The 17,344-nt window shown below is 30.8% G+C and overlaps 2 protein-coding genes across 4 annotated transcripts in view; one reads left to right on the top strand and one right to left on the bottom strand.

Annotated features, from left to right (window-relative positions):
- LOC102672997 overlaps positions 1–1,780 on the top strand; it is a 105,668-nt gene extending 103,888 nt beyond the window's left edge. The window contains exons 8-9 of the mRNA XM_006623069.2: positions 833–953; positions 1,310–1,780. Of these exons, the coding sequence (XP_006623132.1) occupies positions 833–953; positions 1,310–1,346 (158 nt within the window). The 3' untranslated portion in view covers positions 1,347–1,780. The remainder of the gene's footprint in view (positions 1–832; positions 954–1,309) is intronic.
- A 52-nt stretch (positions 1,781–1,832) lies between these two features.
- LOC102672819 lies at positions 1,833–14,596 on the bottom strand. Of its 3 annotated transcripts, none has more exons than XM_031513965.1 (4): positions 14,455–14,596; positions 5,932–7,869; positions 2,507–2,705; positions 1,833–2,022 (listed from the first exon to the last, which is right to left on the bottom strand). In XM_031513965.1, the coding sequence occupies exons 1-4, from the start codon at positions 14,570–14,572 to the stop codon at positions 1,974–1,976; spliced, it is 2,304 nt and encodes a 767-aa protein (XP_031369825.1). In that variant the 5' UTR covers positions 14,573–14,596; the 3' UTR covers positions 1,833–1,973. The 3 variants fall into 3 exon arrangements, with proteins under 3 accessions (XP_031369825.1, XP_031369826.1, XP_031369827.1); XM_031513966.1 differs by lacking the exon at positions 14,455–14,596 and adding an exon at positions 9,150–9,496; XM_031513967.1 differs by lacking the exon at positions 1,833–2,022 and having other exon boundaries at positions 2,515–2,705; positions 5,932–6,001; positions 6,091–7,869.
- Between the last annotated feature and the right edge of the window lie 2,748 nt (positions 14,597–17,344).

Raw genomic sequence — 17,344 nt, 5'->3', positions numbered from 1 at the left:
TTTTTTTTTTTTTTTTTTTTTTTTAAACGAAGGGGTTCGATCAAGGTGGACACGAGGAAGTTTCCTCGTGGAAGAAAAGCCGCGATGTCGACGTCGAATCGAATTTCGCGCACACGCGTGTCGTCCCTGTCTTCTACGCGATTTTTGCGATGGCTCCCGACGCGGTAGGCGGCAACACGTTCTATAGGCAGGTTTCACGCAACGCGTTTCGAGTTTCAACCGATCCTGACACTTTTTACGAGCACGCGAACGTCCGTGGTTTCCTCGTGCCACTGCACCCTGCCGCATGCTTGCATAACGGGCCGCCGGCCGTTTCGGTTGCATAAGTACAGGATCGATGCATCTCCGCCTGTTGCCAAAAGGCTAAGCCTCCCGTTCGAACTGTTCCAAAATTGGAAACGTTCGAAATTCGAGTCGAACGAGATTTGTTTCTTGGCTTCTCGAATTATGATTGACAAAATATATAGGGTGTTGACGTATTCGTATCGTTTGAAGGATCGATTCTAAAGATCGAAACGAATGGAAAAGTTGATGTACAGAAATTAGATTTATTTTTATATTTTTCAAGTATGAAATTAATGAAATAATCTTGTATAGAAATTTGTTTAATTTGTTTGTGAATATTTTTGATATCTTATGTATTTTTGCATGTTTCTATATTTTTCTATCTTTGAATTTTTTGTAAATGTATATTCATACTCTAGTTGTAAATTAATAATAGCAAATCGACGATTTATATATAAATTTTTGTTAACAGATCGTTTAATTAATTCGATTCTCTAATTCTTCGCGAATGTATTTAACTAATACAGTATTCGAATTTTTGTTACAGGTGACGAAATTTTAAGTTTAAATGGAAAAGTGCTGCGTGGTTATACTCATCAAGAAGTAATCGAATTGTTCAAGGCAGTAAGGGAAGGTCCTGTCGAGTTAGAAATCACAAGGAGACACAGGTATTAAACAAAATTCATCACATTAACATTTTCGATTTGAAATTCTATAGCAAATAAGTAACTATTAATTTTATAAATAAACTAATTTTTATTGTTATCTATTAAATAAAAATAGTATTCTCCTATAAAATATTATAATTTTACGTTTTATTTTACGTTTATTTAATAATCTTGGATCTTTAGCACAATCTTTTAGTAAACAATTAATATAAAGAATCGCAGCATCATTTAATATCTCTCTACTTATACTCATCACTTTATATGAAAATATAAAAATGGATGTCATTATTAATAAATAATTTTTCAAATATATAACAAAATTAATTATTCTATAAGAGAAACATTTTGTGTTACAGGTATCCAAAAAGTACGCAAAAATCGGCGCCATGCTGAGAAGGAGGCAATGTGGACGAATCTGCCCACCGGAAGTGCTCTTTCGAATCGATTTTAAACGACCTAACGTTCGCTGCATACGAAGTTTTAGGATTCTAGTCTATCAGAACGAATCTTTGATCTTTGATGTTTGTTTCAATTAATTTATTTAACGCGGTGTCGCAATTGCGTAATGATTAAGTTTATTATCAAATGGTTATTATTATTATTATTATTGATTATTATTGACTATTATTATTATATTATTTTTATTATTATATTATTATCATGACTATAAGATTTTATACAGGTACGTTGAAACAGCGTGAATTTATTGTATGCAATTTCTTTTATTATTATTATTATTATTATTATTTTTTATTATTATTACTATTATTACTATTTTTTATTATTATTATTATAGAGGACAATAAAGAGGTCGTAATTTTAAGGTGCTTGAGGAATCTGTTGTTTGCGAGACAAAATGATGTGCAACGATCGACAACGTAATTTTTCGATAGTTATTAAATAATAGTTTTATTTCAAGAGATTTTACAAATTTACAATATGTACAGATCCCGAGTTCATTTTTACAGCGGTCACGGAAGTATTTTCTTCGTTTTTACAATCTTCTTATACAGATTTTCTTCACGCGTCGACGAGTAGAAGGTCTGCGCACGACTTAGCCTTTGTCGTCCTGAAAAAAAGTATAAAGAATTTATTTAAAGTCCCATTTTTATTTTGAAAGTTTAATGTGTTATATAATTAAATAATTAATATATATATATATATATGTTTCGTGTTGATTATGTAAAAGTTTGTATTCAATTATTAAAATATTATTGAAATAAATATTGAATAAGTATTAAGACGATATAATATTATATCAGATAAATATTCGTAATTTTGGAATATTTATCTTCGATATGTTTCTCGAAAACATAGTTTTTCGAAAAAAAAAATTCAATTTTATACGTATATCTATTTTAAATATTTTACTTTTTAAAATTGAAAAATTATGATTATCCTATTACTTTTACATAATCAATACGAAAATATCTAATATACAATTTTATAATATACATTCTTTTAACTCAATTTTCTTTTTTCCTTTCTTTAATACAATCATCTAATATTAAGTTGTAAAACTATATGCAATAGGACAACACTGCCGTACTCACTGTAGTTCCTTATTTTTAATGCGTCTACAAAGGTGCAAAGCAACCGGTCCAGTTTTGATATTACGGAAAAGCTGAACGGCCTTTCTATGGGTCAAGTCGTGACAGACGTGGCCATTCACTGCCAAAATCTCGTCACCTGCTCGCAAACGGCCATCTTCCGCGGCTTGCCCCCCTGGCAATACCGATTTTATAAAGATACCTGTAACAAACATAATTATATAGAATAGTATAGTGTTATGGATTAGAGAAAGGAAATTAAGCAACGATTAATCGAAATGAGTTCGATAAAGAAATATTATTAACGTGATAATTATTAATTATTTACTCGCAGATAATTTATTAACATACGATTTGATGAAATTGAATAGTGTTAATAAATAAACTTTATAGACAAACTCTGACAATGTAGTGTTTAACGTAAAAATTTGTAATTTGTAGAAAAAATTTTTATAACAATTAAAATTTAGAATTTTAGAATTTAGGAGATTCAGATTTTGCTTTGTATCATTATGAGAATCTAATGAATTGAATTGAACGCTTTACGAGGAAAATTGTTCTTTGAATGAGTTTTATTTTAAAAATTAATTTCCATATTTTTGTTTTAGCGACGATAGTGATAAATTATGTATTTTTAAACAGGATAAATATTATTATTATTTTTTTTTATTTGAAAAATTTTTGCATTTTTTGCCTATTAACACGAAAAAATAAATTTTAAAAATCTTTTTTAAAATTAATTTGATAATACAAAATTTAAGTGGGCAATTCTATGATTCTAATTTACTAATATTTTTAAAAGAATGTATTTTAAAAAAGAAATATTCCTAATGAAATTAAAATGAATAAAATCAATAATATCTTAACCATCTAATTCGTCATGCTCTCAAAATTAATTTTTTAAATCGTTGTCTCCGCGCCGTATCTACTTGATCTCCATCTCTTATACAAATTTAATTCTTTACAATATATTATCGTGTATGAATTAAATACATTATACTTTGAACTATATTAAAATCTATTCCTAATTTTACGTAAAAATTAAATCAATGAATTACCGCGAATCAAATTTATTTTAACAATTTAAATATAAATAATTTCCCTGTATTTTCCTATTCCATAATTATTTTCCTATTCATATTCAACTCATTACATCATTACATCACAATTTAAAATATTAATATCCAAGCAATCAATTCTCTCTCTCTCTTTCTTAAAAAAAAAATATACATATATACATTACAGAAACTAAACCAAACATTTCCAAACCCTCCAAAACTTTTCTCTAAACTAGCTCGAACGATTTCACGGCGATCCTCTTCATCGTTCAAGAGGCGAACTACCACGCATATATACCTCTCCCCTCTTCGTTTTACACGAATGTAAAACAACTCGAAGCTCGCGCCGATACTCCAGATGCGTGCTTACGAAACCCAAGTTCCACGCTCTTCCTAGGATCGTAGCGTAACGATCGCGTAAAACTCGAGACCGCTTGTATACACGCGGAGGCAATTTATCGACAAGAGGCGGCGTGCGTCGGTCGAAGCGAGCTTGTAAACGTTGTGCCGGGAAATCGACGTCGATGTTTCTAAGCTATTTCTGCTCGGGTCGACCATCAAACGTGCGCGTCCACGAGCACGAAGAGCATTGTTTCGCGAGAAAAATAGGAAGCGTGCATATATCTTTCAAAAATTGATATCATTATTTGGTCATCATTTTTGGAGCAACGAATTCTTTTTGAGATTAGATTAGGGTGAGGGGATTTAAATAGGGATGAAGATTATCGATCATTTTAATTATAAATATTATATTATATTGATTGAGAAATTGTTACACGAATAAATTTTGGTCGATTGTTTTAATATTAATGTAAAGGATTTTATATAATTTTTAATATTATAATATATATTTTTTAATATTATTATATAAAAGTTGTGGTAGTATTCAATTTTAAAATTTACTTAATTTGCAATTGAAGATTTTAAGATATAAGTGATTTTATTTTGTATTCCATTTAAAATAAAATGTAACAATTTAAATTTAGATATTTAATGAAATATTAAATATATGTGTTTTTGCAAATTTTGCAGAGATTTAAAGTATTTTGTTAAAGTATATAATATTCAGGATAATATATAGAAGTTAGGGAGAAAATTTGAAGTTTTTGCAAGTTATTACAATATTCTATCGTGTTAAAAGTTTAAACAAGTTGAAATGCGATGGTGTAAACGATATAAATAATGTTAAGGTTTATAATATTTATAATATTTATAAAGTTATTTTGTTTTGGATATTTTGATATTGAAATGTTGAAGAAGAAATATTGTTTATGAATATTGAATATGTTTAATCGTTAAGTTTAAGATACTTATGTTAATTCCAGGTGAGTTGCTAGAATTGAAATGTTTAACACTAGATTAATATTTAAGTGTTTATAATGTTATTTATTGTTCTAGTTTATGTAGAATAATTTTAAAATGTTGAAAAGATTTTCGTCAAAGTGAAATGTTAACGATTGTTGAAGTTTTGGAAGTTTTTGATACATTTAATCATTAGAAATTTGAGATAGATTTCTAGGAATATTGTGTTAGCATTTTTGAAATAGTTATTTAACAATAACATTATATAGCTTTAAACATTTTTAATATAGTTACATAATTTGAGATTAAATATAAATTGAATAACATATAATTATAGTAAAGTATAGTATCGCTTTTAATCTTGTTAAAATTTAAATCTTTTTAAAGAAATTATTGTAGCAAATTTAATTATTTATTAGTTTTAATATTAATTCAAATTTAAATTAGCTTAAATATTAGAATATATATGTAATATATCATATATATTATTTTTGAATTAGTTAAATAATTAATTCATTTAATGGTAATACGCTATAATAATATTAAACAACGAATATTAACGACGTTGCCTTGCATAATAGATAATAGTTGTTAAACATTTTTACTGCATTTAAATTAAGATAGCTCGTTGATGAAAACTAGCTTTAAAATTAATATTATATTAGTCTTTAATATTAGCATGAATTTAACTTTAACATATTAGTACCTCTACCAAATTTATACAATAATTAATTATTTATCCCCCAAAATAGTTACTGTTAATCTTATATAACAAACAATACATAGCATAGATCGAAAGTAGAAAATAATGTAAACATTCTTTTATAGATGAAACAAATATGTGAAACGCACAAATGAAAACATAACAGAAAATACAATTATAATTATCCACATTATTTAAGAAAAAAAAAAATCAGTAGAAATTTTTTGTAGATGTGAAACGTTTTCATTTCATTTCCCTTTCATTATCATTAAATCATCATCATTAAATCTCGATAAATTTTCATTTCTCACCACGCGTGAATTTTAATAATAATATCGTTGTTTTATCGAAAATAAATTACTCACCGATGCTTCCCTTAGGACTGTCGCTTCCACCCACAATAGTGAATCCCAGCGATTTCTTTCCAGGACCCTTCTGAAACACGACGGTGAGGAACGTCGAGACGGTGTTCCTAGGCCTCCTTGGCAGCGTGCAAAAATTCGAAACATTTTGAGAGCTCGTACCGTTCTCCACGACAGCCTTGTCCGAAGAACCAGTCCTGTTACACTCGTTCCTCCTGTCCCGATGATGCTTCGTCTGATGTTTTCTGAAGTGCGTACCAGGTGAATTCTCGACGATGACACCGTGGCCATTCTCCATATGAACGTTCTCGTAGTCAACGCTGCTCTCTGTCAGCTTCTTAGGGGACTGGTCTACAGCCGAGTACCTGGAGACGACGATGTCCACGTCGCCAGGTCCATTTCCGCTTCCAAGAATCTTCCTAGCCTCGGCCATGCTCAACCCTCGTAGCCTCTTCCCATTAACTATCAAAATTTCGTCGCCTATCCTCAAAGTACCTTCTTTATCGGCCAACCCATTAGGCACTACATGAGCCACCAGGTAACCGGGACTGGATTCCGCTGTTTTCGCGATGAAGATGCCCAAACACTGATCCGAACTCTCTCTAGGAAGCTTCACGACCATCGTTTCCGTGGTGTAAGACCTGTTCCTGATAACAGAAAGCCTAGAGCTTTGATAACTCTCCGACCTTAAACAGTCTTTACTGTTCAACCTCTCGATCACGTTCTTCTCTTCGGACAATTTCGAGCTGTCACGATCCTGTCGATCTATCAGTTCGTTGTTCGCTGCCTGACAGATCTGGCTCGAGGAATCTTCAAGAGCGTTAAACCTGGACACGTCCTTCCTGCAACCTCTCCCCTCGTTCCTTCCACAATAGACGTCCAAACTGGAGAACATCTTCGCTGTTCTTTCGACGTCCACGATGGAGGACGAAGGTTTCCTCGGTGGTAACTGAGGTGGTGAATTCAAGGACGAATCGTTGAGCGTGGTTAACAATCCAGAGGCGCTGCTGCTGCACCTGTCGTCGAGCAAAGAGCTGGTGGCAGAGTCGTTGTCCAGGATACCGGAATCGTTGTCGTCCTGATCCTGTTCCTCGTAAAGGGGATTCGTTCTGAGCTCCTCGAGACCCGGCAAAGTGCCGTACGAGAAGCTCCTCAGTCTTCTTCTTTCCTTGTCCTTGCCCTCCTTCTTGTAGATCTTCGCTATTAACTTACTGGTGGAACTTTTCAGATACCTGTCCTGCATTGCTCGAAACTTGGCGGCCAAACAGCTCGATGGTGTTATGCTGTCAAACTGAGAGCCATCCTTGAACGTTCCATCCTCGGTGCTGGTAGAACCTTCCAGAACGTGATCCATGGATCGCCTCGGTGTCTGATGATCTTGAACGAACTCTCTGCTCTTCCGCCACCTGCGATTCTGTTGACCGACGCTTTCCTCGATTATGTCATTGGACAAAGTCGCCATCTTCTGACCAGCGGATGGTCGCAGACCCAAGAACGAGGAGCGATCCTCTTGCTGCTTTCGATGAGGTAATCTGCTCTGCGATTTCGACCGCCTTTTCCTCTTTGCCTGAGTTTTCTCCTCCTCGATGATCTCTTTCAAATCTGATTCACAGACCGATCTACGAAATTCGTTTCTGGTCAGGCCATGCTGGTTCAACTCGCACATGGAACGAAATTGCAGCTTCTCCGGCTCTTCCTCTTCTTCTTGCTCCTCGTCGTCCGAATCTCGATCCTTGAAGAAGCTCAACCTGGTATTTTTCACGCGGTCCAACAACGGGTTTCGTTTCTCGCAGATCCTCCGCCTCTCTTTCTGGATTCTCTTCTTGTTCTTCTTGGTGGGACTCCGCTCGGTGGTCACCTGCGACGTCTGCACGTTGTAGCAGTTCCGCTCCGACTCGGAGCTCGACGACTTCCGGCGAGCCCATCGCACCGGAGACAAATCTGTGAAGGTAGGAAAAATGATTTAATACATTGCTTTATATTTTGCTCAGAATTATTAAAAAAGTAGAATTTTTTTTAAATATTATATTTTATTAAATAAGAATTATTTTGAATAATAAAGATTAAATAAATTATCAAATATAGGAAATGAAAAGAAGTAAGGAATTATTAAAAATTTAATCAAGATTAAAAATGGATGTATAATCATTTAAAGAGTTAAAAGTTTGTTGGTTAATTTTTTTAATAGCTCATGGCAGGTAGTTTTTTTAAACAATAGTGATACTGAGAAAAAATTAATAACTTGTAAATTTAATTTTAATTTTAATCATTGTGAGAGAAGTAATTGTGTAGTTGTAAATTACAAAGTGATTATATTATAAATAGATTCTTTTTATTTCAAAAGTATTTCTTTGTCAAGGAAAAGTATTGAGAATTTTTTGCACATCTCTTTGCTATATTCATAATACCCATTGAAATGTTTGTCAGTGCTATTTACACCTCTATTTCATCACTACTAGACTGTCTTTCCTTTGAAATCTTCAGATTTTAAGACTTTGCACAATGAATGTAAAACGAATATTTGTGACTGACACATCAAATGAATAATTAGACATAACATGACACGTTTACTGAATGACTGGAAGACTGTAAAAATAATTAATCATAATTTTATATTGAATCTATTTGAACAATATTCAATATTCAATATTCAATATTCAATGGGAACCTATTTTATTTGAGATTTACATATAGTAATTTTTCAAATATTCTATTATACATAAAATTATCGTGTATCTAATCATTTTCAAAATTGAATTGGAAAATTATATACATAAAATTTCAGTTAAGAGTAATAAAATATTACTCTTATAATAAAATTGATTTTTAAGAATTGTAATAAATTTATATTCCAATGTAGCATCACTATACAATTAAAACTCATCATATTGCACCGATGCAAGATTATTCTTCAATTATCATTTAATTCAAATTTATGGCGACAAACAGTTCAAAAAACATCGTTACATTTCACAAGATCATCATCAAGAATTACAATCCACCATTATCACTGATAACAAAAATCACTTTTAATCACGTTCAATAAATCACCACCTTTAAAAAAAAAGAGTTATAATTACAAAAAATTTTAACAATTCGAAATCTGTTTAATTATAATTTAACGCAAATTACAAAAATCAATAGTCGATAATGATGAAAAAATATGAATCATGTCGAATCGAAAATTCGAATTCTAATCAAACACAATTAACGCGAATTACATTTTAAAAATTGATGGATATCGACGATTGTCTTCGAGTCGTTCGCGTCGTACAACGTTCTGTCGTACCAAACGTTGTTAGTCATCCTTCCAAGGAAACGATCGACGAGCGCGAAACGTACGCGTGTGTACAAGTCGAAACTTCGTTTAACAGTGACAGCCGCGACGAAAATGATCGCCTTCCTCGAACCGTGACGGTATATGAGTTTGAGCGGAGAGGCTCAAGACAAGGATGTGTGGAAGACAGGACATCCCGTATGAGCAATTCACGTGAGCTCGAGCTTTGCTCTCGAGCGATAATAAAAATAGTCACACGAAACTAGGAGAGGAATTGGAAGAAGAGAGAATCGGAAGTGACGTTCTCTGCGAACTTCGAGGTAATAATATTTAGAATAATCATTGCAATTTGAGAGAATATAAATAATTATAACAAGATTCAAAATTTCAGATGTTTTAATCGAAAGATTTGTGTAAAGATTTGTCGTCCAAGTTGCAATGATTAAAAAAAAATGACATCGTGTTTTTCGTCAAGAGAAATAATTTAGAGAAATAATTTTCAATATTATTTCCTAGAAGATAGCTTATCGCTTCACAGATTAATTATTATGTTATATAAATTTCATAAAGTTTTTGCAATTTATCTTTGATAATATTCGTATTATTTCCTGGAAGATAATTTCACAGATTTATTATTATTATATATATTTCGCAAAGTGTTTTGTAAATTTCATTTTACAATTTCTTCCATAATTTATATTTTAAAAGTTAATTTATCAGTTTGCAATTGTTATTATACATCTACAGAATTTCAATTTAAGGATACAGGAAGTAACGTTTTAATAAAATCACCGCTCGTCTTTCTTTGGCAGCTTTTTCCTTTTATGCCAGTTCGTCGTGTTACATTTACCGCAAAATTGATCCCCACTTTCTTTAGTTGTGAAACGTTTTCTTCAATCCCCTTTGGAACGATCCAAAGGTCTATTTACCGTGCAATTCTTAGCTCGACTCTCTATCATTATCGTCGATACTCGAGAAATATAGATATCGCGTGTAACACATTTCCTGCAATTCGCTAAATCCACTCTGACATTTCTAACGGCAAAAATTTCGATTATTTGTGCAATTATTTTAGAAGTAAGTTGTTAAAATTTTGCGAGATATAATAATGATTAATATGTGAAGTGGTAAGTTGTTTTTAAAAAAATAATAGTATGAAAATTATTAAAGATAATGTGTGATGATGTCTAACATTTTATGATAATGTTAATTGCTTTATTGTGAACATTGGTAACAGAATTTTATTTTTTTCATGATATATAAAAAGTTTAAAGAAGATATTAATGTAAATGAGGAAAAGTATGGTATTCTTAAAATAGATTAGGAGAAAGTAGTACAAGTGCATTTTTTAAAATAAATATAGGAAAATTGTATAATATGTATATTTATCTGAAGCATCTTTTATGAATATACATGTAGTATTATATTTTATGTTTATTTATGTATATAGTTAAAGTTCATATTTTTTTACTTTTTTTCATATTTTTACATTTTTCATATTCATGAAAAAATATAATTCTTTTATAATTCTTTCTTCATATAATAATGAAGAAAATTATGAAGATATTCGAAACACGCAAATTTCGTTATTTCATCAATAATATTTAAAATAATTATAAACAAAAAATATTAGATTATTTTGAGGAAACAGAATTTAAAAATGAAGCTACTTAAACATATAGAATAAGAAACAAAAATTAAAGAAATAACCATAATAATCTTCTGCAAAGATATTTCTGTTTCAGTTTATACAAAAGTAAATAAGGATCAAAGAAACACGCCTCTTCGAATTTTATATTGCACAACTGAGTTTGAAGAGTGTAACTTGATGCCGCAGAATTTTTCCAACCTTTCCCTCAAACAGTGATTTAAATAATTCGCAATTTCCCCGCCCGCAAACGACACACCATTACGAAATCTTTAACCACCGGTCGTTTTTGCCGTGAAGAAACCCGTTAATGTCCACGTAACGTTGCAAACTTGATGTTGGCCACTAATGCCACTACCTTTTCGTCTAGAATGCGAGCTGACTTCGCAAAATCCAACTGTTTCGTTTTTTAGATTGAAAGAAAAAGTTTACGTGCACGTAGAAATTCTTGCTGTGACACCAAATAAAGAAAACGAAATATTCTGATTACAAAACGTAATTAGAGATATAGGAATATAAAATGAATTTCAGTAATAAAAATTCATTCATTTTTAATTTTCAACGTTTTTATACTTGAATATTTTTTAAATAAAATAAACTTGCAGGAGAATTAATTTTCTTTTGATATTTTTATTTTATCAACCACCAATGATTACAACTCATTTGCGTTAAATTTTAATATTTTATGTCTAGGTATTTTTGTATTATTATAAAATAAAATTTTATTTCGTATATGAAATATACTTATTTAATATTTGATTTTTATTTGACGATTTGAATTATTATCATCATAATATAAAATGAACATAATTTTGTATTACACGTTTTAATTTTATCTTTTTATTTTCTTTCAGCCAGATTAAAATTGATGTCATTAATTCAGTTCCACGATTAAGGATTATGAAATATCTATAAAAATAGTGACAGGTTCACACATATATGCTAAAAACCACAATGATGTTATCTCAGTGTTCATAGAAGTGACTAACACAGCGGTTTCCTGTGAGGGTGTTCCTTTGTCGGCTATGTAAATACTCATTCAGATTAAACACACAATTTTACTCAAAGGAACGTATTTGCTAATCCAATTATTATTTTATGATATCGTCGTATCACCGATTGCATTGATAACACGAAATTATTATTCAGAATTCGTTAAACATTACGTGATTCTGTGCGAATAATTGTGATCCAATGTTTGTTTGAAAAATTTAAGAAATTGACTAGTAAACAGAAAATATTAAAATATTTGAAATTTCTGATGGTGTAATTTTACGATGGATTGGAATGAGACGAGGTAAAAATAGATGTTACACAGAAATTTTTGCGAAAATGAAATAAATGGTCAAAAATTTGCAAAACATGTTTTTACTGAAATCCTAAGAATTGTGAAATCGATTCTCCAAATTATTACGAATTCTTTTTAAATTTATATGCGTGAATCACATACAATATTTTGCTTCATCGTGTGAATAGCTTTAATTGAAACGTCAGATTTTTGCCTTTTATCGTTAACAGAGATTATATTGGAATGCAGCTTGTTTGCATATCGTCGATTTTGTCTGGGAACAAAAAATTAATGAGAAGTTTTTGAAGAAAGAATGGAATAATTTAAATAATAATTCAAAACAAATTGAACAAAACAGAAGACGTATTACGATATATGCAAAAATAAAGATACAGCGGATTTTTATGATATGATAAAATACTATCTGCAATTTGGTAGCAAGAAATAAAGTATGTTATTGATCAAATAAAATATTGTTGATCTCTCAGATAAATTCCATATTCAATAATAAATTTTTCTCTGAAAATAATTTAATCATCTCTTCTCTAGATAAAATCAATCTTATCTACTTGTTATATATTAAATTAAATACAAATTAATGAAATATTTATACATATATGAAAATCAAAAATTAATATATAATATTATTATATATTTTATTGCAATATTTATAATTGTCAATAATTAAATAAAGTTTCAAGTAATTTCAAGTAGCCAATATTCGAAAGAATCGTACAATACAATCAACGTATTGTTTCTCTTTTCACATATTTTAACAAAGTATCGGCTTATTAAGCATATTAACATGTTTTCCAATACGTGCAACATGCGTTTAACACGTGTTGCTGAGTTCATCATGACGAACGAGGTAAATCTCTCCTGTTTCGTGGCCTAACGTAAGCTGGGTTCATAAAAAGAGACTCTCACGAAGCTAACGAGGCTATGCAAAGTTTCTTCACTTTCGAAAGAGGCTTTAATGAAACGACGCACGAAAAACGAGCATCGGCTTGGAGAAACTTTTGCGTTTTTGAAGAGAACCGACTCGAAACGCGGAGATTATTAATCCATTAAGGATGGAGTGGTGAAATATTTACGCGTATAATTATTCAACATTCATCAAGGTATGTACATAAAAATATAAATGCTGTCAAATAAATTTTTTACAGTACTTGATGACCTGATTTTTTTTTTTTTATTTTTAGAATGATTCTAATGCATGGACGATTTCATGTGAATAAATACTAATTTTATTAATCATTAATGCTTATTCATCACAAAATAGAGATATAAAAAACATTTGCATAATTTAATGAAATTTTGTAATATTGTTAATTCTAACTGAAATATAAAATACCAAGCAAATTCTTGGAATTGTAATATCTTAAGCCAATAATCAATACTTTCGAAATTAAAAAGAGGAAAAAATATCTTTTTATTAATTATTTATTATAATAGAAATCTTGGAATGTTTTTAAAGATATAGTGTATTAAAATTTTTAGATCTATTTTTATTAATGAAAAGAGAAGAATTAAATAATGAATTAAATAAAATGGCGGAGATAAAAACGAATTAGGAATAAAGATATGTGAAACAATAAGACTTTTTTCCTTTTCTTTTTTTTGCAGGAATGTTTGTGGATGCAATCTCGAGTAATAATCGCACCTAAGATGAAATCTCGATGGTACAGACATAATCTACGTCCAATCTGCCAATACTGTTAGCTAATAACACGACATTAGTCGGTGAATATTGCAGCAACATCGAAAGGAGATGGTATAAATTCCAAATGAGTAATTTCGAGGCGATTTAGCCAATTCGTTGGAATCGAATTGAATCGTCAAAGGAATGTGGTTGTAAAACATAATTTGAATCGTATATGAATATAATTTTATAATTAGGATCTAATTATAAATATTTCGTGTGAAAAACCTTGTGGATGAGGATATCCTGTTTATTGGGCAACAATATTATTTTCATTGGGATATTGTTTAGACAGGGAATACTTATTGAAATTGTTAATCTTAAAACTCGATTAGAAATTACAAATTACATGATTTTGAATCTTGAAATTCCTTAATTTATTTCATTTTATTCAATTTTGGAATTTTGAACGTACTGTATTAAAATTTATATTGGAGAAATATAAACCAAGTGTACCAGTGTGTATGGGCAGAAAGTTACATTCGATTTCAAGATGGCTAATCAGTGGCTAATTAACGTTAGAATGATCGTAATTTGGATTATGAAAGTTCACGTTGCATCCTGGTGTAAGCAGTGAGGTAATTGTATCGGTGTTTTCTCACGATTCTTACCTCTGTACTGAGACGCAGCATGAAAGTGGTAAGATGCTCCGTCAAGGTCTTCGTCAGCTTGAAGAGGACTTAGGCTCAAAAGTTTTGGCGCCTCGGCGTGGCCACGAAACCAACGCATTTCTGGAATAACATTAATAACAATAATAATTAAACCTCTCATATATAAATATTTTTATCGACTCGAATAAAATTATTCTTTCTTCCATTGCCTTTATCCATTATTGCGTTAATACTCCATATTAATTTTTTATATATTGCAGAATATCAAAAGATTGCAAAGCAACGATCGATCGACCATAATAATAATTTATAAAAGTGAAACGGGTTACACTTGCGGTGAATGGATTTCGCGTGAACGAATGGCGACAGTTTCCGCCGTGTTCGCTGAACCGAGGCCCTTCCTTTCTATCTCGTGATTGCACTTGTTACTGATACTGAATATTGTGTAAAAAAAAAAAGAAGAAAAAAAGGCTTGATGAACGGGCAACCTTGGCAAAGAATGGAGGATGTCATAAATTACTAGGCTATCGTTAAATCAATTCATTGCTACGTTTGATTTGAAATGCGTCGATCACATTGACGATGTAGATTACGCAAAAAAATCGTACATTCAGAAAATTCATATTTCTTTTCTTTTATTTTGATCTATTGAATCATTTATTGATTAAGATTCGTCGATGCACAGGTAATAAAGAAGAAGAGGATTAATTAAATTAATATTTAAAACAATTAAATAATTCTTTATTATAATAATACAAAATTTGTACAAATAAATCATATTCTTATTTGTTCACCTTAATTTATGAAATTATATACATGTATTTACTACATATTATATAATTTCTGCAATAATATAATTTTTTATTATACAACAATTTTTCTATTAAATTAACCTTGCTTAAATAATATTTATTATCAAATACAAATCAATTATATTTTCAAAATTTCCTATCATTAATTAAAAATAACAATTTTCTTTATCTCAATCAAAAATAAATTAATAATTCCAATTCCTTTCCAATCTCTAATACAGATTTTACTTTACAGAAATTTACAAGTATCGATTACGTGATCAACAAATTGCAAAGCAATGCCTCTTCTTACAGGCATTAAAATCTCCAATACTACTGTCGTGGCGCTAGCATCGTTCACTCCTTCTAAAGTAACAGAACATTACATTTCAAGGTAATTAACATTACTGCAATTTTTCCAATAAACTACTAATAATAAATCTATTGAAAAAAACCAATATTCCATTAGAAGTGAGATTATTAATTATTAGAAAAAATTAATTGAAAATTAGACATCATCTATTTTTATAACTTAATCTATCATATTTTATATTATAATATTTCACAAATCTATTTCAAAAGAGTTTCAAAGAATCCAAAGAAATTAATCTCTCGGAAAGGAGAAGAAGGAAAAAAAAAAAAATAATAAACATCTCAAAGAAATTTGCCTCATGTACTACTTACATAAGTACCGTTGCATAGCAACTGTCGATGACGAAGCTGTCCTCTTCCCTCTGGCAAGAATACATCGTTCGATCTATCGTGATTCTCTGTCAGACGGGATCCTCACGGAGGTGTTACCGTTCATCTGTTCCTCGTAGAGACCGTAATTTAGCCACCTTGTACACTCGTCGAAACGAAGCGAGGAACATAATAGCTTCTACGATAACGGTCCAACGGTGGAATCCTTCGTGGCGAATCTTAATTTTTCCGTGTGATAGACGCCTCGATGCGTAACGAGGGATTTCGAGCGCGATTATCTTGTCACGATTGAAAACGGTCATTACGAAACTGTTTTACGTTCGTTATCGATTGAACCGTCTTATTTTTAGAAATAGAAATATCGTTAATCGTTTGCAACATAAAGATTTAATATAATTTTCATACATGGAGAGAAGGAAATGCGTGAATTAAAAAAAATATAAAAGAAAAGTACGTTTTCAAGAAATATTGCATATCAATAATTAAGAAATATTATAATATATGTACATATCGTTTCCATCTCTCACATACATAGAGTATATGATATTCCATTATTACATAATTGTGATTTCTACTTGAGATTTTTAAAAAATTTCAAATTTTATATACACACTTTTTATTTTACAATAACCCTACTTCCTTCGAACGTTTTAATAACTGTCCTCTCAATTTCTCCAGATTTCCCGGCGAGCATGGAAATTTTGCTATGCGTATCATACACGCGCGTGTATAATCCTGTTTCGACGAGACAGCCGCGTAATGAGATGATTAATACCGCGAAATCGAGTTATGCAAGGTGTTAATGCATCGATTATGTAGCACGCAAGCACCGTGAGAGAAAGAGACGAGGGGACGAGAGAGGCGACTTTCTCCGATGCAAATATGTGTGCCGTCTCCGTTGCGACCACGTCCACTTTTCACTTTTCATTCAGACGACTGATGACTATCAAAGAAGATGAATCGAGGATCAAGGGTTGGCCTTCCGTCGACGGCAAGTTCACGGCCAAGTGAACTCGACTCGAGAAACGCACGCTTTGTGACACTTGGTCGGTCGCGATTCGACATCTGCTCAGAAAAGTATATTGAAGGATTGATAATCGTTAAAATCAGAATTGTATTTTATTTCGAGTTTCTTGGAATGTATCGTTACAATTTAAAGATAAATATACTGTACGTAAAATTCCTTTTTATTTAAATATAAATTTTTTGAAACATTTTGTGATGTTATGAAATTTATTATTCAATCTCATATGAATCCCATCGATCAAAAATTTGAAGTCAACTAATGTATTTTTTTTAGAATTTCAGAGAATATCGGAAGATATAAAATTTCTTAGTCGTTTTCGAATTATATAATAATAAAAGTAGCATGGAATCTCGATGATTCTAAACTTTGG

This window comes from Apis dorsata, unplaced genomic scaffold, assembly GCF_000469605.1.
Source record: "Apis dorsata unplaced genomic scaffold, Apis dorsata 1.3 scaffold_813, whole genome shotgun sequence".
Lineage (NCBI taxonomy): Eukaryota > Metazoa > Arthropoda > Insecta > Hymenoptera > Apidae > Apis > Apis dorsata.
The sequence above is the reverse complement of the archived record's forward strand: the minus strand, read 5'-3'. Positions and strand labels throughout refer to the sequence as shown.

Bases quoted from the DNA above. Each gene is read 5' to 3' on its own strand.
- LOC102672819 (XM_031513965.1), bottom strand. From the start codon at position 14,572: ATGCGTTGGTTTCGTGGCCACGCCGAGGCGCCAAAACTTTTGAGCCTA. The intron at 7,870-14,454 runs GTAAGAATCGTG...CTACCTTCACAG, and splicing joins TGCTGCGTCTCAGTACAGAG to ATTTGTCTCCGGTGCGATGG. The intron at 2,706-5,931 runs GTGAGTAATTTA...TGTTTGTTACAG, and splicing joins CAGTCCTAAGGGAAGCATCG to GTATCTTTATAAAATCGGTA.